Genomic DNA, 17,838 nt, shown 5'->3' on the forward strand with positions numbered 1-17,838 from the left:
TAACTAGGGGGAGAGAGCTTGTGTGGGAATGGCGAGGGGAATCTGGGGCCATGAAACTGATGACGTGGTGGAAGCTCGGCTTATACATTATCTCTGTGATTGTTAGGGTGGCATTTCTGATCAGCACAGTTCCGAACCGGACACTGTTATTAGAAGCACAAAGAAAACATGATTGGGTTGAGGACATGATGGATCTATTCTGGTTTTAGAGGACAGTTTGTCATCCCCTTTGTCACATGGAGTCAGGGGTCTCAAGAGGCTTTACAGAGTGGCATGTTTCTCCTGTTGGCTCCTGTCCCCATCTCCAGTCCCCCATAGATTCCATGATGGTTACGTGCATGCCACTAAACAGCAACCAAAAGTTAAATGGAAAAATAATACATTTTCCTTTAAGCTTTGAATCTTTGATAACTGTGATTAAAAGTGCATTTTTTGGCTACTTTCCAAGATTTTTGTAGTATTTACAGTTCCTCCATCTTAACTGATGTTTGATGAAGGAGATGTGCCTTTTTCTAAACCAGAGCCAATGTAAGGCAGATTTTGTGTATGTGCAACATTTAAATGGTTCTTTCTCATGATGTAAAAGTCCCACCTTTCCTAGCGCTTACGAGGTCCTGGTGATGGTAGAATTGATGATTACACCATTACATTTGTTTCTACCTTGAAACAAATGGCTGGCGTTGTGTCACTGCCTATGACACCAGCATCCCCTATGGGTTCTAGTTGAAGTCCTGGCTGCTCCACTTCTGATCCAGCTCCCTGCTAACAGCCTGGGAAAGCAACAGAAGATGGCCCAAGTGTTTGGGCCCCTGCACCCAACTGAGAGACCTGGATGAAGCTCCTGGCTTCTGGCTTCAGGCTGGCACAGCCCAGCCTTTGTAGCCTTCTGGGGAGTGAACCAGTGGGTAGAAGATCTCTCTATCTTTCCATCTCCCTCTTTCCTGAGGTGTAGCTCAGGGCAGGGTAAGGGCCAACCACAACCCAAAGTACGGAGATAATGCATAGCTTATAGTTTTTGTGCCAGTCTCACAGCCTTAAATAGAGCTGGCTAAATCCTAAATGGCACAGAGCATACCTTGAGTTAAGTGAAACATCGAACTGAATTAGAACATTTTTTGTCTCACTCTTATATTAGTACCATGCTTGGCAAGTTTTATCCATCTTATTTTAATTTCTCAAAAAAAAAAAAAAAAGAAAGTTGGGCCTTTTGGATGGCAGTTCATTAAACGAATGAATCACAGTCATTAAAACCTGATAAACTCACAATCTAAGTGGTATTTCATTACACAAATAAGTATAGAAAATAAATTCTTAATTTTCAGGGCTGGTTGGGACCTGAGACTGTGAAATCTGGAATTTTTATCCTAAATTTTAAGTAAACTTAATTCACTAATCGCCAGGAAGAAATTTCAGTGGAAATACCAGCATAAACAGACAAAAAGACACAGTCATGTCATCTTTGGTTCCTGGCAATGTGGCTGAATGAGAGTGGTTAATTGTTTGAAATACTAAATGTCCACTACACCTCTGGTGGGTGATTTCCTTCTAAAACCCGCCATCGGTTTAAGATTTAAATCACTTTGATTTGTGATCTGGTGAAGAAATTGATCTTTTGCAGTGAACATCTCTTGAGCTTAGAGCCATGTTGTACACTTTGAAGGAGATAGTTTCTGGATCCTCATCACCATTTTGTCATTTGTTCTTTGGAAAACTTTTTAAAAAAGCAATTTTCAGACTCACCACTCTAGTTATACTCATCAACTCTTAAGAAAAAAAATCTATGCAGTATGTAGACAGATGGTAATCTTTGTATTTCCTATTGAATTAAAAAAATCTATTATTAGTGTGTGTTAGTGATTTTTGTTCAGTAAACTTTTCCTGGTACTTCTCTGTTTTCTTTCCATTCCCTCTTATGACAAAAACAGAGCTGAAATATGCATCTGTACCTAGTAGGAAACACTCAGAATGCATTGTCCCTCTGCTGTTTAAAAACAAAAGCGAAAGGACTGATATTGTGGTACAATGCTTGTGAGACCAGCATCCCATATCACAGTGCTTGTTAGAGTCCCTGCTGCTCTACTTCCAGTCCAGCTTCCTGCTAATGCACCTGGGGAGGCAGTGGAAGATGGCCCAAGTACTTGGACCCTGGCTACCCATGCAAGAGATGTGGATAGAGTTCTGGGCTCCTGACTTCAGCCTGGCCCAGCCATGGCTGATAGAGTCATTTGGGGAATGAATAAGCGGCTGGAAGATCTCTCTCTCCCTCTCTCCCTTTCTCTCTGATGCTCTGCCTTTCAGATAAATAAACAAATCTTTCCTAAAGAGACAAAAGTAACTCTTCATGGTTCAGTGCCTGTATTTAAGAATTATGAAAGACAACTGAGAAAATCTCTTGTTTTGAAAAGTGAACACTTAAAATAATTTTTAAAAATTTCACTTAAGAGACAGTGAAAGAGACAGAGAAAGAGCCACAGAGAGCTCCCATCCACTGCTTCCCTCATCACATGCCCACAAATTCTGGGACTGGCAGACCCTGGGATCTGGGAGCTCAATCCAGGTCTCATATGGGAATGGCAGGACCACAACTTCCTGAGCCATCACTACTGCCTTCCAGGATGGGCATTAGCAGGAACCTGGGGTCAGGAGCCAGAGGTGAATATTGGATCTAGGTACTCTTGCATGGTATGTAGGCATCTGAAGAGGCAAATTAACTGCCAGGCCCACACTTGTCCTGAAAAATGAAAATTTGATGGAGAGCAAGTAGCAAATCTTCCCTTGGTAGTGAATGAGTGAGTGAAATAGCAGGGCCTAAGGATGAGTAGTAGTGAGGTCTGAACTTGGTGTCTCTCTTGTCTCCCATGCAGAATCTAAGAAGAGGATTACCTCAGGTTCCTTACTTCAGTCTCTATGGAGACCAAGAAGGTGCTTATGAACATCAAGGCTCCAGCCTTTTCCCTGAGGGTCCTAATGACTATGTCTTCAGTCATCTTCCACTTCACTCTCAGCAACAAGTGCGAGCTCCTATCCCCATGGTGCCAGTTGGTGGGATCCAAATGGTTCACTCCATGCCGCCGGCCCTTTCCGGTTTACATCCTCCACCCACATTGCCTCTGCCAGTGGAGGGCTCTGAGGAAAAGAGAGCAGCTCCAGGGGAGTCCTTCTCGAAGGAGTCCTATGTGCTTTCCAAAGGGCATGAGAAGCGAGCGCCTCACGTGTTACAGTCTTCTGGTCTACCAAGCACTCCCTCCTCTCCTCGTCTACTGATGAAACAGAGCACTTCGGAAGACAGCCTGAATGCCACAGAGAGGGAACAAGAGGAGAATATACAGACTTGCACAAAAGCCATTGCCTCTCTCCGGATTGCCACAGAAGAGGCAGCTCTGCTTGGGGCAGATCAGCCAGCACGGGTGCAGGAGCCCCTCCAGAAACCCTCAGAAAGTGCACACGTTAGCATTAGACACTTTAGTGGACCTGAGCCAGGTCAGCCCTGTACCTCAGCTCCGCACCCTGACTTGCATGATGGTGAAAAGGACACTTTTGGGACATCACAGACTGCGTTAGCTCACTCCACATTTTACGGCAAGAGTTGTGTGGACGAGAAACAGTCGGACTTCCACAGCAGTAAGGGGTTGTCTTCAAGCACAGAGGAGGGAAAAGAACCTTCATCAGAGAAAAGCCCGCTTCATTGATCTGAGATGCATGGGAACTTTCATTTCCACCTTTCCCCATTTTTTTGTTTATGTTTTTCTAGAGGTAGAGGTAATCAACTTTGTAGCATGCCTGTCCTAAGTTACAGTAGTTTGCTGTTATATATACTTTTGTTATATCAAAAGAATTAGGTAAATTAACAAGTCATCTTGAGCCTGACCAAAACAAAATTTGAAATTAACCTATTGGGTCTGGTACTTTTAAAATTGTACAGATGTCTGTGCCTTTTCTTTACTTTGCTTATATTCTTATAAGCATTTTTTAGCAGTAATTTGTACATATTTTAGAATTTGTGTATCTGCTTTGTAATAAATGTAATTTCTTTCCTTTTTTGGACACTTGGATCTAAATGATGTAAAGCAAAACAGCATCAATATATATGTGAGGTTGCACTAAAACATATTTTTATATGATTAAAACTGAACAGCTTTTATGTACAGCTCTGATTCTGTAATACTAATATTTATTTACTTTGTTTCATAAATTGTACATTTTTTCTTAATGTTGTGGATTGCTTTTCTATGTGAAGCATGGGATTTACTGTTGCGTAACTAGAACAAAAATGTACATTGTAAACAAGATATTTAAACTAGAGTATCTTATTCTGCACTTATGCATTAGTTAAAAAAAAGATAAAGGGTGTATCAGTCAGTTCTTAACTCTTGTAAATTTTTTTGTCTCTTGTTTGCTGGATTGACCATAACTTAAGTGCTGATTGTGATTTTAAACTGATAGTACCGTAAAGCATTAAAGTAAACAACGTGCTATTGTGAGTTTTTTCAAAGCTTTATAAATCAGTTATAAATAATATTAAAAGTATTTGGTCTTATGTGAACATGTTGATCTATATACTCATCTAAAAATATGGGAAAACATTCCACCCCATGTAAATATGTACAAGTGCATCACTGGTACAATTTTATGTAACTCAGTTGGACACTAGGTTGCCACAGACCTATGCTAGGGTGTCTTTAAAAATTAAAGTGACAAAGCACATGGGACTGTGTAGAGCTTGGTTATCGGCCGGCCCGGTGGCTTGGCCGGCAGTGCTGGGCGCTGCCGGTGGAGGAGACCTGGGCTTAGAAGGCTCCTTGGTTCTTGCTGCACAGGATGGTGACTGGAACCAAGTCTCCACAGAGGGGTCGTGCGTGGACTGAGGGTTGGGTGTGGAAGCAGAGAAGGGGGATGGAGATCGGCTCCCCAGCTCTTCCCGACAGCCCATCCACAAGGTAACAGGGTTAACATCAGCACTGGGGGTGTCACCTTCTCCTTCTGAACGAGGGAAGTGTGTCACACTCCTGGCTGTCTCAGGGGGAACTGGGAAAAGAAGCCTTCCAGGGAGAAGAACTCGTGGGAGGACGATGATGTTTGTAACGCTCCGGATGGCTGTTGGTTGGTGTTGAACGCGGGAAGAGCCTGTGTAGGTCCAGAAGAGCAGAGAGGGAGGGGGCAAGGGCATGTGCACACGCACACACACACAATCTGGGTTATCTTTGTGCTATATGGTGGATTCTAATTCTGTGAAACCAAGTTTGTATATTGAATTACATTAAGGAGTGTTCTTTAAAAAGAGAAATAAATATACAATTACATGCGTGAGGTGTTCAGTCTTTATGTGTTGCCTTGCATTCTAGTTTCCCAGTTTGGTTTCTAAAGAAATTCTGATGGTACCAACATCCACTCTGTGCTATTAATGGTTCTGCCCATCTTGAGGTGTTCCTTAAATATGAATGTGTGGAACAAGTGAGATGACAGGCAGTGGTTTTCTTAGATCACTTGACTGGAGCAAAGAGTGGGCATTGAAGAGTGAGCCCTTGAAATGGATTCACTCAGACCTAAGCTGGGATAGCCTGCACTGTATCTGAAAAGAGTGATGAATGAAGAAAATCATCATTTTCCTTTCTGCATCTCTCTCTCTCTCTCTCTCACACACACACACACACACCTGAAATTTCACTGGGAAAACTGCTGCTTCATTTTGCTCAAGATACAAAAGTAAAAAAATATCATAAATATGCACAAATCACTTTTTTCATTGCAAAGAACAGAACCTCTTAAATAATAAAAGCAGAAGCTCATGAAAGGTCAAAATCTATCAATATTTTCCATGTCACTGTAAAAATCTTAAGTTGGTGCATCTATGTCTTACCTGTTTTATGAGGCACATTGTCTTTTTGAATTGTATTTTATAATGGTGAGCTAAAAGTCAACCCAACAGAATATCTATGTCTTACTGGAGAGAATCCTTGAGACTTTTTGATTATGTAGGGTGGATTTGTGTGCCTTATTCCTCATTGATAGGAGTGTGTGTGTGTGTGTGTGTGTGTGTGATTCCAGGCCAAATCAAATCTTCCTCCTATATCTAATCCATCACTTATATATTCATTCATTCAGGAAATGGTTGAATGCCTGCCGTGAATTGGGTACAATGATGGGCAGTTAGGAAGAAAAGGAGATACCCTTTGCCATCAGGCAGCCCAGGTACATAAGAGAGACATAAAAGTGAGTCAATCTGCATAATGTGTTAGTGCCAAAACAATTGTGCACTTGGTGTGTTTAATATTCACAGTAGAGTGATCATCCTTCACAGGATGGGAAAGGGGGGCTTCACGACAAAGGTGGCCTTGGAATAGATCCATAGGAACATATACTGACTAATTCATCCAACATAAGTTCTCTCACCTGCCTTGGGATACTTCTGTGTGCTATGTGTTGCATGACTGCACAAACCAGCTAAGTGCTTGCCTTCATGGAATTACAATCTACTGGGAGAGCAGTACAAAAATAGGAAGAGAAGTGCATGTTAGATGATTCAGAATGTGTGAAGCAGAAAGTGGGTAAAAAGCAGGATGTGACTGACTCCCTGGGTATGTGGCAGGATGGTGTATAGTGTAGCTAGTTCCCAAGTTAGCTTTGAGGCCAGCTTCCTAATCCAGTTTATAGATCTGGCCCTGTAGGCAATGGGAAGACAAAGGAGGATTGAAGCAAGGAAGGCCTTGCTATTGCTGTTGTTCTAATATTATTATTTAGAAACAAAAAAACTTTAGCAGCAATGAAGATAATGGGTTTGAAGGAGAGAGAATGGAACCAGGGAAAAATGTTGGGAGAATATAAAGTGACACCATTTCGATGGAAATGAAGGCATCAGTAATCCAAGTTGTTGATGGAGATCTGAAGAAAAAGGACAGTTTTGCCCAAAAAGGAGGAATTGGTAATATTCTAGACTGCTACAGTGTGGCAAACAGAGATGGGGGAGTTAAAAATGATGAGCTTTTAATTTGGGCACTGAGAAGAGGGCTATGTCTTTAGTCAAGATGAAAGTGGTATGCAAAGATGCAGACAATGACACAAGCTCCCTTAAGCAGCTCAGAATGAGGAGTTTAACCTCAAACAAGAAAGTCTGGGGATTGGTTTGTCAATTGTTATCATGGCTGTGAGTGTGGAAATGGATGAATTCCTCAGCATACAGAGGGAACAAAGAAGGGGTCTGAGTTCTTCCGAAGGTGGGCACGAAGCATGAGAGCCAGCAAAGAGGTACTGCAGATGACAGCACGTCCTGTATGATGAGCCCGAATGATGCATCCTTTTGTGATATTTTTGAAAACTTGATTTTCATAAGTTCTCTGAGATAATTTCTGGAAAGCAAAACTAAGAACATTTTTGAGGAGAAAAAAAGAAAAGCCAAATCTATTTTTGAAATTAACTGGTATTTCCTTAATAACATGACAATTGTGTTATTAAGCAATTAATTAGAAATTATTAAAGAAGCCTGTCATTTACAAATGTCTTTTCCAAAGCCTAAGGCTTGGAAAAGTTAGGTGACTATTTTAAGGAGAAAATAGGTAAAAAAAAAAAAAAAAAAAAAAAAAAGGAGAAATAGGTGGTTCATTTCACAACCAAAGCTAACACCAAGATCTCTCAACTTTATGTCCGGATTTGCTTGAAGGACAGTGATGAGTTATGCTTTCCCTTACTCCATATGTATGATAAATTAGAGTTGGCCATGAGGTAATACTGAAAAACAGAAGAAATGGCAAAAATTATTTTATTTGGCATTAAAAATTGCCTCAAAATGAACAAGGAAAGGATGCCAACCCTTGCCTCTCTGAAACCCTCTAAGATAATTTTCTTTTAGCAAACCTGGACATGAAGGGGAGAGATCTTGCCTTTAGCCTTAGCTCTGCAATGAACCATCTTGTTCTCCTTGGAAACTTCACTCGACTTCTCTGAGCCATAGGTTTTCTAAAACTCTTTATGGATTATACAATATCCCTTGCATAGCAACAACTCATGTCAGCTTTATAAATATACATGGATGATCAAAATGAAGCAAACCCACATATTTCCTCTCTACTCACTAAGCACCCATAGTTTATTTCAGATTCAGCAATACATCCCCAGCATGTTTTATACTTAGATTCCAAGCTTTCTTATGTTGTTAAAACATCAGTTTTATAAAGTTTAATAAATAGATATTGGTGCAAAACAACACATTTTATTAGTTTGTTAAATGTATCAATTAATAAAATATTCTAAAATAAATTATTCTATAAGAATAAAGAAAAATTTATAAAAAATATTCTATAAGAAAATGCTTAAAGTCATAGAAGGATACTACTGATCAGGTCATATCCCCCAAGGCAAAATGAAAAGGTCAAGTATTTTTGTGTATAATTAAGAGAGAAAACATGAAAAAGATCCAACAGGATTTCTCCAATGGGAACAAAGCTTCAGACTACCTGAATAACTGTGCTGGCTATTTGTGTATACTAGCAGAAGGCAGGACAGCAGGGTGCTGGAGCTCTTTACTCTGAGCACTTGATCTGCCAATAAAACCTGATGGGACTCTACATCCTCACAGGTACTATCCATTTTACTGCCAGAGGCCCAGCTTCAGGGAGAGCTAGGGCCATGGAATCATTAAGTCGTGAGCAGCTCTACTTCTAGGGAGAATCTTTCTTGAGTTTCTGGTCTTATTGTAAGACACAGATACTCAACTCAGAATACTCTTGGTCATGATTTGAGGGTATGTGGTACCTGGCAGACTCAGAATAGTTGTCTTTGAGTCAATTTCTTGTTGTGCTGTATAGGAAAGCATCCATATACATTCATTGTTCAAGTTCACAATCCCTTATATCAGGTAGAGTATCTAATTAAAGAAAGCATTTTCAGCTAATAGTGATAAGAAGTATGTGCAAGCCCTGTTTTTCATGCTTCCATCTTTTCAGTCTTTTAATAGGAGCAAAACTGAGGGAAGTGATTTGCTTAAGCTTACACAGCTGGTAAGTAGAAGAGTAGGCATTTAGGATCAAAAACAGCACAGCCCAACAGCACTTTCTACAATGATAAAAACAAAAAACTTTCTGTATCTGCACTTTCTGACACAATAGCCTATAGCTACATGTAACTGATGAGCACTTGAAATGTGGTGAGTACAAGTGAAAACTATATTTTCAAGTTTAATTATATTTAATTTAAATTTCCATAGCCACATTTGGCTAGTGGCTCCCGCATTGGATAACCACTTCCATACTTACCCTTGATGCCTGCCTCCCCACATGTCTCTGCATGCGTCCCTTTATTTGACAAATACTGAACTATCATGTGCCAGTTCTGTTCTTAGTGCTGGGTATATTGCAATGAACAGTAGCAACAACAAAACAAAACAAAAATCTGCACCATAGAACCTGTGGCCAGAACTTATCACTAAATATCCAGTTAAGGATTTTGGTGATGGATAGAATCCCCTTGCTTGCTTCTCTTTCTGTTGAGTTTTGGACCTTGTGACTCACTCAGGGAATAACAGTCAAGCTATGCTTGTATGAGGAAGTACAGTCTCCTGAAGCTAGCATAGAAACTATATTCTCAAGACAATCTCATTTACTTTCCTGCTTACCATATGCAACTAAACAGGTAGAAAGCAGAAGAAAAGAGTTGACCTAGGGGCATTGCCTTGAAGTCATAATATAATTCTATAATTACTTCTCCCGCAATAATGAAGGAAGTGGAGGAAGAGAAGAAATGGCCAAGGTTTCCCTCCTCCACCTGAAGTCCCTGCTGACTTTTAAGTAACTAGGCCCAAAGTGGCAGGGGCTGGGCCAAGGCTAAAACCAGAAGGTGAGAAATTAATCCATGTTTCCCACATGAGTGGCAGGAACCCAATTACTGGAGCTGTCATCATCTCTGTCTCCCAAGATCTGCATTAGCAAGAAGCTGGACACAGGGGAAGAGCTGCTTGACAGGGGACGTAAGAGTTTCAACTGACATCTTGACGGTGAGACCAGACTCCTGGAAGAACCCTGCCCAAGCTGCTCAGTTTGTAAAATGACTTCTACCATGAATTACATTTCTGGAGTTTGGATGGTAGAATCACATCACAATAATGGAACGTTCACAAATAGGGCGAATTACATAAACATATATGGTGATTTATTTCACTTTAGAACTTTGGGTCCAGGATAAATATATGTCATTAAGTAAAAATAACCTCTCTGTCCTACCTTCCTAAGCAAAAAAAATTTTTTTTTAAAAAAGCCTAAGGAAAATTCCAGAATGAATACTTTTCAGTGTGTTTTCCTCTATTATCCTCTGTTCCCACATTAATCAATCATCCTCTTTTACATGAGATGGATAGGAGAGATTAATTAGCTGCACCTTAATTTTACAATGAAAACATCACCACAGAAACCTTCTTTTCACATTCTTTAACCATGAGTGAGAGCTCAGAATATTTTGAGGCCAACCAGTAACTATAAACACCAATGTAAACAAATCCTGCTGGCTGAGGAAGGAGGACAAGAATGTGCAGGAATGGCATTTTGGAATGCCAACTTCTGTCTCCAACCACTTATACCAGGAAGACCTATTTTCCTGTTACATCTTATGACACCCAACATTTTAGACTTGTAGATAATGAGGACAACCCATCTAAATATCCCTGCCCCTATCCTTTCTATAAAGTTCACTTTCAGAAGCAAATATTTTGCTGTTTCCTTAGTCATTTTAAATAACGCTTAAAAAATCCTTAAGGGAGGGAGATTTAGGAAAGTATGAGATGACCTCAGGGCCAAGACTTATAAAAGTTCCCTCATTTCACTTCACGCCATCAGGATACTGCCTGCTTCCAGATACACAGGGCTCTGCATTTGGAGACGTGTTTGATCAGCTGGCAGGGAGGATTGGAATTGGAATCAGTGCTATGCAGTAGCACTTGATTATTTGTATTTGTATTTGTATTTGTAAGATGCCCAGCATTAATCTTACAGTTGTCTATGCCCCTTGCAAGAACACTAACGGGCCAGTATCTTTGACACCACCACGTGAAATCTCTTTGTACAAAAATGGGGCACCTAGTGGGTTTTCAAGAGATATCTTCAAAGTAGGATTCCTCCTGCTTGTTACCAGGCAAACCTTTTAACTTGAGATTAGAACAAGGCAATATAAAGCACAAGGGCCTTATCAGCCCCTTCCCACCCTCTTGGCAGGCATTAATATTCAGAGTTGGCCTTCTTTCTTAAGAGGCAAATTGGGGTCATGTCTGCAAGTAGAGGTTCAGGAACCAGACTACTTGGCTTCAGATATCAACTTTGCTACTTTCTAGGGCTTTGAGGGAGTTATAGAGGCCCTGCTGGGAGAAATGGCCTCAACTTTTCAAGGGCTTACTTACTACAGAGCAGTCTACTGCCCACTCATTGAAAATTTTCCAGATCAGCAGGTGACTATCCTATAAGGGTAATTTAGAGGCTTGGTAAACTAAGGCATATGGTCTGCTGCATGTTGGGTTTTTTTTTTTTTTGTACAACCAGTAAACTAATAATGCTTTTTACATTTTTCAGTAGCCAGATTTGTAAATTAATCTGCATAATACACTTAGCTCTGCCTCTTGGTCCTCAAAAATATTCAGTATTTGATATTTGACATAAAGAATCTCTGATTTTTCATTTAGATGCCAGAATCCACGCACTTTACAACTTCACCTTCCTCAACAGGCAGCTTCTAGAGCACACCCACTCATCTAGAAGAGAAAGAGTGGCACATGAGAGGATTTTATGAGCCAGACCCCAGTGCCACCTAGCATTCATTCCATGTACTAGTAGCCACAAGTAGTCATTTAGCCACACTCAACCGCAAGAGGGGTTGGGAACTGCCTTCCAGGAAGCAAAGAAGATGGGATGAACTGTGGGGAGCAACTGGGAGCAACTCGGACTATACTGTTACTGGAATTAAGACTTATTCTATGCATCTGCTCTCCCACAATATGGCACTGGGAGAGGAGGAAACAGCTTCTACACAGCTGCCTCCAGTTCAACCAATAAGCAGCAGGACCTGCTCCTGATTGGAGGAGAGCAGCATACTTGGCGTGTGGGTAGCAGAGTTGGGATTGGTGGAAGAGGACTATAAAGGAGGAGAGAGACAACATGCACCAGGAACATCTATCTGAAGGAACACCTGTGCAGCCCCCGAGAGAGCCGGCCGGTGGTGTGCCGCTCCCCCGCGGAAGTGGGGAAAGTGGCAGGGGGAATCGCCCTTCCACGGAGGTGGAAGGGTCGGTAGCCAACCTGGGAAGAACCAGCAGCAAACCCGGGGAGGGCCGAGCAGATGAAAGAACAACGCAGGGTCCTGTGTTGTTCCTCCATGAAGAGGGGGAGCGACATAATGGTGCCGTGACTCGGATATGAAGCCTAGGCAGGGTTTAGTGTCGTTCCTCCATGAAGAGGGGGAGCGACAATGAACAAACGGTTCATCTCTTCCACCATTAATTACTTCTCTACATCTCAGTTTCGATCTCTCTGAAATGGGAATAGCACATGGGATTTCATAGAGCATGTAATAGGTTAAACATGTCAAATGCTTCTACATGCAAAGTGAATAATGTGCAGGTCCAGAACACTGCAAGTGCTCTATGAGTGTCTACTACTGTTTTTACCAGCTCACAGGTTAATCTAGGTATCCAGTCAATCACTACCTACTTCCAGTTGTACCATACAGCAGCCTGTAGAGTGCCCTCTATTTTTCAGTATGCCTTAAAATATATTTTATTGTTGTTTAGGTATGGTAAGGGCAACAGATCAGAGATGATTTCCATAGAAAAAGATGGCTTATTCTTCAAGGACACCAGGAGGAGGGCAATCTTCATTCCATGACAGCCAGAGGGGAAGCACCAGGATTGGTCAGGAGAGGGTATGGAGGTCAGAGGTGGATGTGGGCCTTCGTTGGAAGAAATAGGTGAAGCAGGATAAGCAAGGTAAGATAGGCTGGATGAAATAATGTCAGCAGGCTTTGAAAATAGGAGCTGCCTCCACCTTTCTGTTCCCTATCCTGTGGTGGATAATGCAGGGGTACAGTAGCCTGGAATATAGGGACTTGAGAAAAGTGGCACTGATGATAGGGACTCAACTGGTTGGTTTGCAAATGAAAAGCATGCCTGCAGATCACGGTTTTCCACCTCTAGGTGTTAGTTAACTCAGGCAGGGATGGTCCCTCAAGGCTCATCAAGGTCCAGATGCCAGAATATAGTATCAGAATGTAGAAAATAGCAAGGCATTGCTCATGCAGTAATGATCTCTCAACTTGCTTGCAGTGGCCTCCCAACTACACTCTTCCCATCTCTCTTACCCTTGTAAATAAGCCTTACCCTCTACAGGCCAACTGACTTTTGAAAGTCTACATTTGATTGTCTCACCAGCCAGCTTCAAGCTCTGCAGGAAACTCCTGATGTCCCTTAGGGCAAAGATAGAAGTCTTTCCTGGGTTTCAGGACCCTGGTGTATCAGTCTTCCTCCCTGTCTTCTGTCTTCCTGCTGCTCCTGCTCTAGACTTCTGAGTTTACAGCACACAGGCACCTCAGTTCCCCTAGTCTGCCTAGTTCTTGCTCCAGCTCGGTTTTTGCATCTGCTCTGTCTTCTTTCTGTGAGGTTATTCCTTGCTCTGCATGCATATTCCTCCCCTTCCTCATTTAACACATGCCTCAGAATTCAGCAGATTCACCTCCTCTGCAAAATTTGCATGGACCCCCATGTGTGAGAGTAATCTTTGGGTGTCATATGGAAAAGCTGATCAATACCCACCTGTTTTCTGGTTCTGTGGGTTCAAATCATCGCTTCATCACTTCTCACCTGTTTGACTTTGAATAAGTGATTTAATCTCTCATAAACTCATTTTCCCTTCTCTATCATAGAAATAACATTATTGTCAGTATCAAATAAGATAACATATATTTAAAGTTTAATAATTTCTAAACCTTAAATGCTTGATATTATTAATATTGTCTATTAAGCCTCAATGTTCTTTGCAACCTAGAACACTACACAGATACTAGCAATTAGTCAGCATTCAAACTGAGAACATTTTCATGTCTCTGATTAGGAGAATGGCTTAATTATTATCAATCACTTCAGAAGGTTAATATAAGCTCATTAATAATTTAAATACAGTTCTAGAAATGACATTTACTCACCATGGGAACCAAAGTGATTTTTTGCCTATCTATCTCAACATATGCTCTCATCCTTTTTTATTAACTAAAAGTTTGATATATGAGTAACATGACAGAAAAATTATTAAAAATAAGAAATGATAGAGGCTAATGTAAAGATACCACTATCAGCATGCCCTCTTACCCTTTCTATAAATTAAATTTCATTTTGATTCTTGAATTCTTTCTAATAAAATCTTATTGTATTAGGAAAGAGAGTGACATATAATGAACAAATTTATGTACAAGATGTGACTGATCAAACGTTGCTGAGGGCTGGGGTTGGAGGGAGGATTTAAATGAAAAGGAACATCAGGGAGGTTTAGGGACTGTTGAAATTGTTCTGTATCTTGATTTTGGTGGTGGTTACATAATTACATGCATTTGTCAAAACTCACAGAGTTGTATATTTAAAAAGAGTTTGGTAAAGTAGCAGGATATAAAATCAATGCACAAAAATCAACAGCCTTTGTATACACAGGCAATGCCATGGCTGAGGAAGAACTACTAAGATCAATCCCATTCACAATAGATACAAAAACAATCAAATGCCTTGGAATAAACTTAACCAAGGACGTTAAAGATCTCTACGATGAAAATTACAAAACCTTAAAGAAAGAAATAGAAGAGGATACCAAAAATGGAAAAATCTTCCATGCTCATGGATTGGAAGAATCAATATCATCAAAATGTCCATTCTCCCAAAAGCAATTTATACATTCAATGTGATACCAATCAAGATACCGAAGACCTTCTTCTCAGATCTGGAAAAAATGATGCTGAAATTCATATGGAGACACAGGAGACCTCGAATAGCTAAAGCAATCTTGTACAACAAAAACAAAGCTGGAGGCATCACAATACCAGATTTCAGGACATACTACAGGGCAGTTGTTATCAAAACAGCATGGTACTGGTACAGAAACAGATGGATAGACCAATGGAACAGAACTGAAACACCAGAAATCAATCCAAACACCATCAAATTATTAGAGATCATTGGAGAAACCCTGCAAGATATAGGTACCGGCAAAGACTTCTTGGAAAAGACCCCAGAAGCACAGGCAGTCAAACCCAAAATTAACATTTGGGATTGCATCAGATTGAGAAGTTTCTGTACTTCAAAAGAAACAGTCAGGAAAGTGAAGAGGCAACTGACAGAATGGGAAAAATATTTGCAAACTATGCAACAGATAAAGGGTTGATAACCAGAATCTACAAAGAAATCAAGAAACTCCACAACATCAAAACAAACAGCCCACTTAAGAGCTGGGACAAGGACCTCAATAGACATTTTTCAAAAGAGGAAATCCAAATAGCCAACAGACACATGAAAAAATGTTCAAGATCACTAGCATCAGGGAAATGCAAATCAAAACCACAATGAGGTTTCACCTCACCCCAGTTAGAATGGCTCATATTCAGAAATCTACCAACAATAGATGCTGGAGAGGATGTGGGGAAAAATGGACACTAACCCACTGTTGGTGGGAATGCAAACTGGTTAAGCCACTATAGAAGTCAGTTTGGAGATTCCTCAGAAACCCGAATATAACCCTACTTACAACCCAGCCATCCCACTCCTTGGAATTTACCCAAAGGAAATTAAATTGGCAAACAAAAAAGCTATCTGTACCTTAATGTATATTGCAGCTCAATTCACAATAGCTAAGACCTGGAACCAACCCAAATACCCATCAACAGTAGACTGGATAAAGGAATTATGGGACATGTACTCTATAGAATACTATACAACAGTCAAAAACAATGAAACCCGGTCATTTGCAACAAGATGGAGGAATCTAGAAAACATTATGCTGAGTGAATTAAGGCAGTCCCAAAGGGACAAATATCACATGTTCTCCCTGATCAGTGACAACTAACTGAGCACCAAAGGGGAAACCTGTTGAAGTAAAATGGACACCATGAGAAACAGTGACTTGATCAGCCCTTGTCCTGACTGTTGATGTACAATGTAATACTTTATCCCTTTTAGTATTTTTTTTGTTCTAGTACTATTGGTTGAACTCTGTAATTAACACACAATTATTCTTAGGTGTTTAAATTTTAACTGAAAAGTGATCCCTGTTAAATATAAGAGTGGGAATAGAGAGGGAGCAGATGTACAATTTGGGACATGCTCAATCGGACTTGCCCCAAATGGTGGAGTTAGAAATGTGCCAGGGGATTCCAATTCAATCCCATCAAGGTGGCATGTACCAATGCCATCTCACTAGTCCAAGTGATCAATTTCAGTTCACAATTGATCACACTGATAGTTCTAAGAGTCAAAGGGTTCACACAAAAAAGACTAGCATATGCTAATACTAACTGATAAATCATAAAGGGAGAGAATGATCCATCATGGGAAGTGGGATACACAGCAGACTCATAGAATGGCAGATGTCCTAAATAGCACTCTGGCCTCAGAATCAGGCCTTAAGGCATTCGGATATGGCTGAAGAGCCCATGAGAGTATTTTAGGCATGGAAAGCCAAGACAACCTGGGAAAAAAAGGCGGGGACCTAAATGAAAGATCTCTGCGAGTGAGATCCCAGTGGAAAGAACGGGGCCATCAAAGAAGGAGGTACCTTTCTCTGAAGGGAGGAGAGAGCTTCCACTTTGACTATGACCCTGTCGGAATAAGATCGAAGTTGGCGAACTCAAAAGGCTTCCATAGCCTTGGCAACTCATGACTAGAGCCTAGGGAGATTACTGACACCATAAACAAGAGTGTCAATTTGTTAAGTCAACCACAGGAGTCACTGTGTACTTACTTCTCATGTGGGATCTGTCCTTAGTGTGTTGTCCAAAGTGAAGTAATGGTATAACTAGTACTGAAACAGTATTTTACACTTTGTGTTTGAGTGGGTGCAAACTGATGAAATCTTTACTTAATACATACTGAATTGATCTTCTGTATATAAAGATAATTAAAAATGAATCTTGATGTGAATGGAATGGGAGAGAGACAGGGATATGGGAGGGGTGCGAGTAGGAGGGGAATTATGGGGGGGGGCATTGTAATCCATAAACTGTACTTTGGAAATTTATATTTAGTAAATAAAAAATAAAAACAATGAAAAAAAGTGGATAATACAAATTATTCTGCAATTTTCAAAATTGTACATTCACAAGACCATGACCCAATGATAACTTAGGCTTTAAAACTTACTACATCATACTAGGACTTAAGCAAATGTCTCATCATACTCGGTCTTAAGCAAATGCTGCCCTTCCTATTGAGGCAGAATGCTGCATGCCAGGAAGTAGGACAGTGGGAAGGAGAACACGCAAGAAATGGCATCCAAAGAGAATATTCCAGACACTGCAATTTTATGTAAGTACACTGAACTTGAGAAATTATAGATGTCTTATAAAAGTGGTATAACTATTGCAATGTTAGGTCAGAGTATTAAAGAGCAAGTCCAGTTCCTACATGACAGGAGAGTGCAAACTTTCACCACCAAAATGACTTACAGCCTGCTAATTAGATAATGCTATAAATGAAATTTCATTCTTATTTTTGATGGGTAAAAAGTAATTTATTATATTTACTCTGCTGTCATCACTCATGAATGAAGAGTGAATGCTTTCTGGATAACCATATGGCTTGTTGGGAAGTATGAGTCATCAACTGAACCAGAGGTGCAAAAA

The 17,838-nt window shown here is 40.5% G+C and overlaps 1 protein-coding gene across 26 annotated transcripts in view; it reads left to right on the forward strand.

The window, feature by feature from the left end:
- Nucleotides 1-5,300, forward strand: part of HIVEP2 (HIVEP zinc finger 2) — a 216,982-nt gene extending 211,682 nt beyond the window's left edge. For all 26 annotated transcript variants that reach the window (XM_051855304.2, XM_070073481.1, XM_051855303.2 and 23 more), the window contains one exon: nt 2,865-5,300. In XM_051855304.2, coding sequence (XP_051711264.2) covers nt 2,865-3,689 — 825 coding nt within the window. In that variant the 3' untranslated portion in view covers nt 3,690-5,300. The remainder of the gene's footprint in view (nt 1-2,864) is intronic.
- The last annotated feature ends 12,538 nt before the right edge of the window (nt 5,301-17,838 follow it).

This window comes from Oryctolagus cuniculus, chromosome 5 (genome assembly GCF_964237555.1).
Source record: "Oryctolagus cuniculus chromosome 5, mOryCun1.1, whole genome shotgun sequence".
Classification (NCBI taxonomy): domain Eukaryota; kingdom Metazoa; phylum Chordata; class Mammalia; order Lagomorpha; family Leporidae; genus Oryctolagus; species Oryctolagus cuniculus.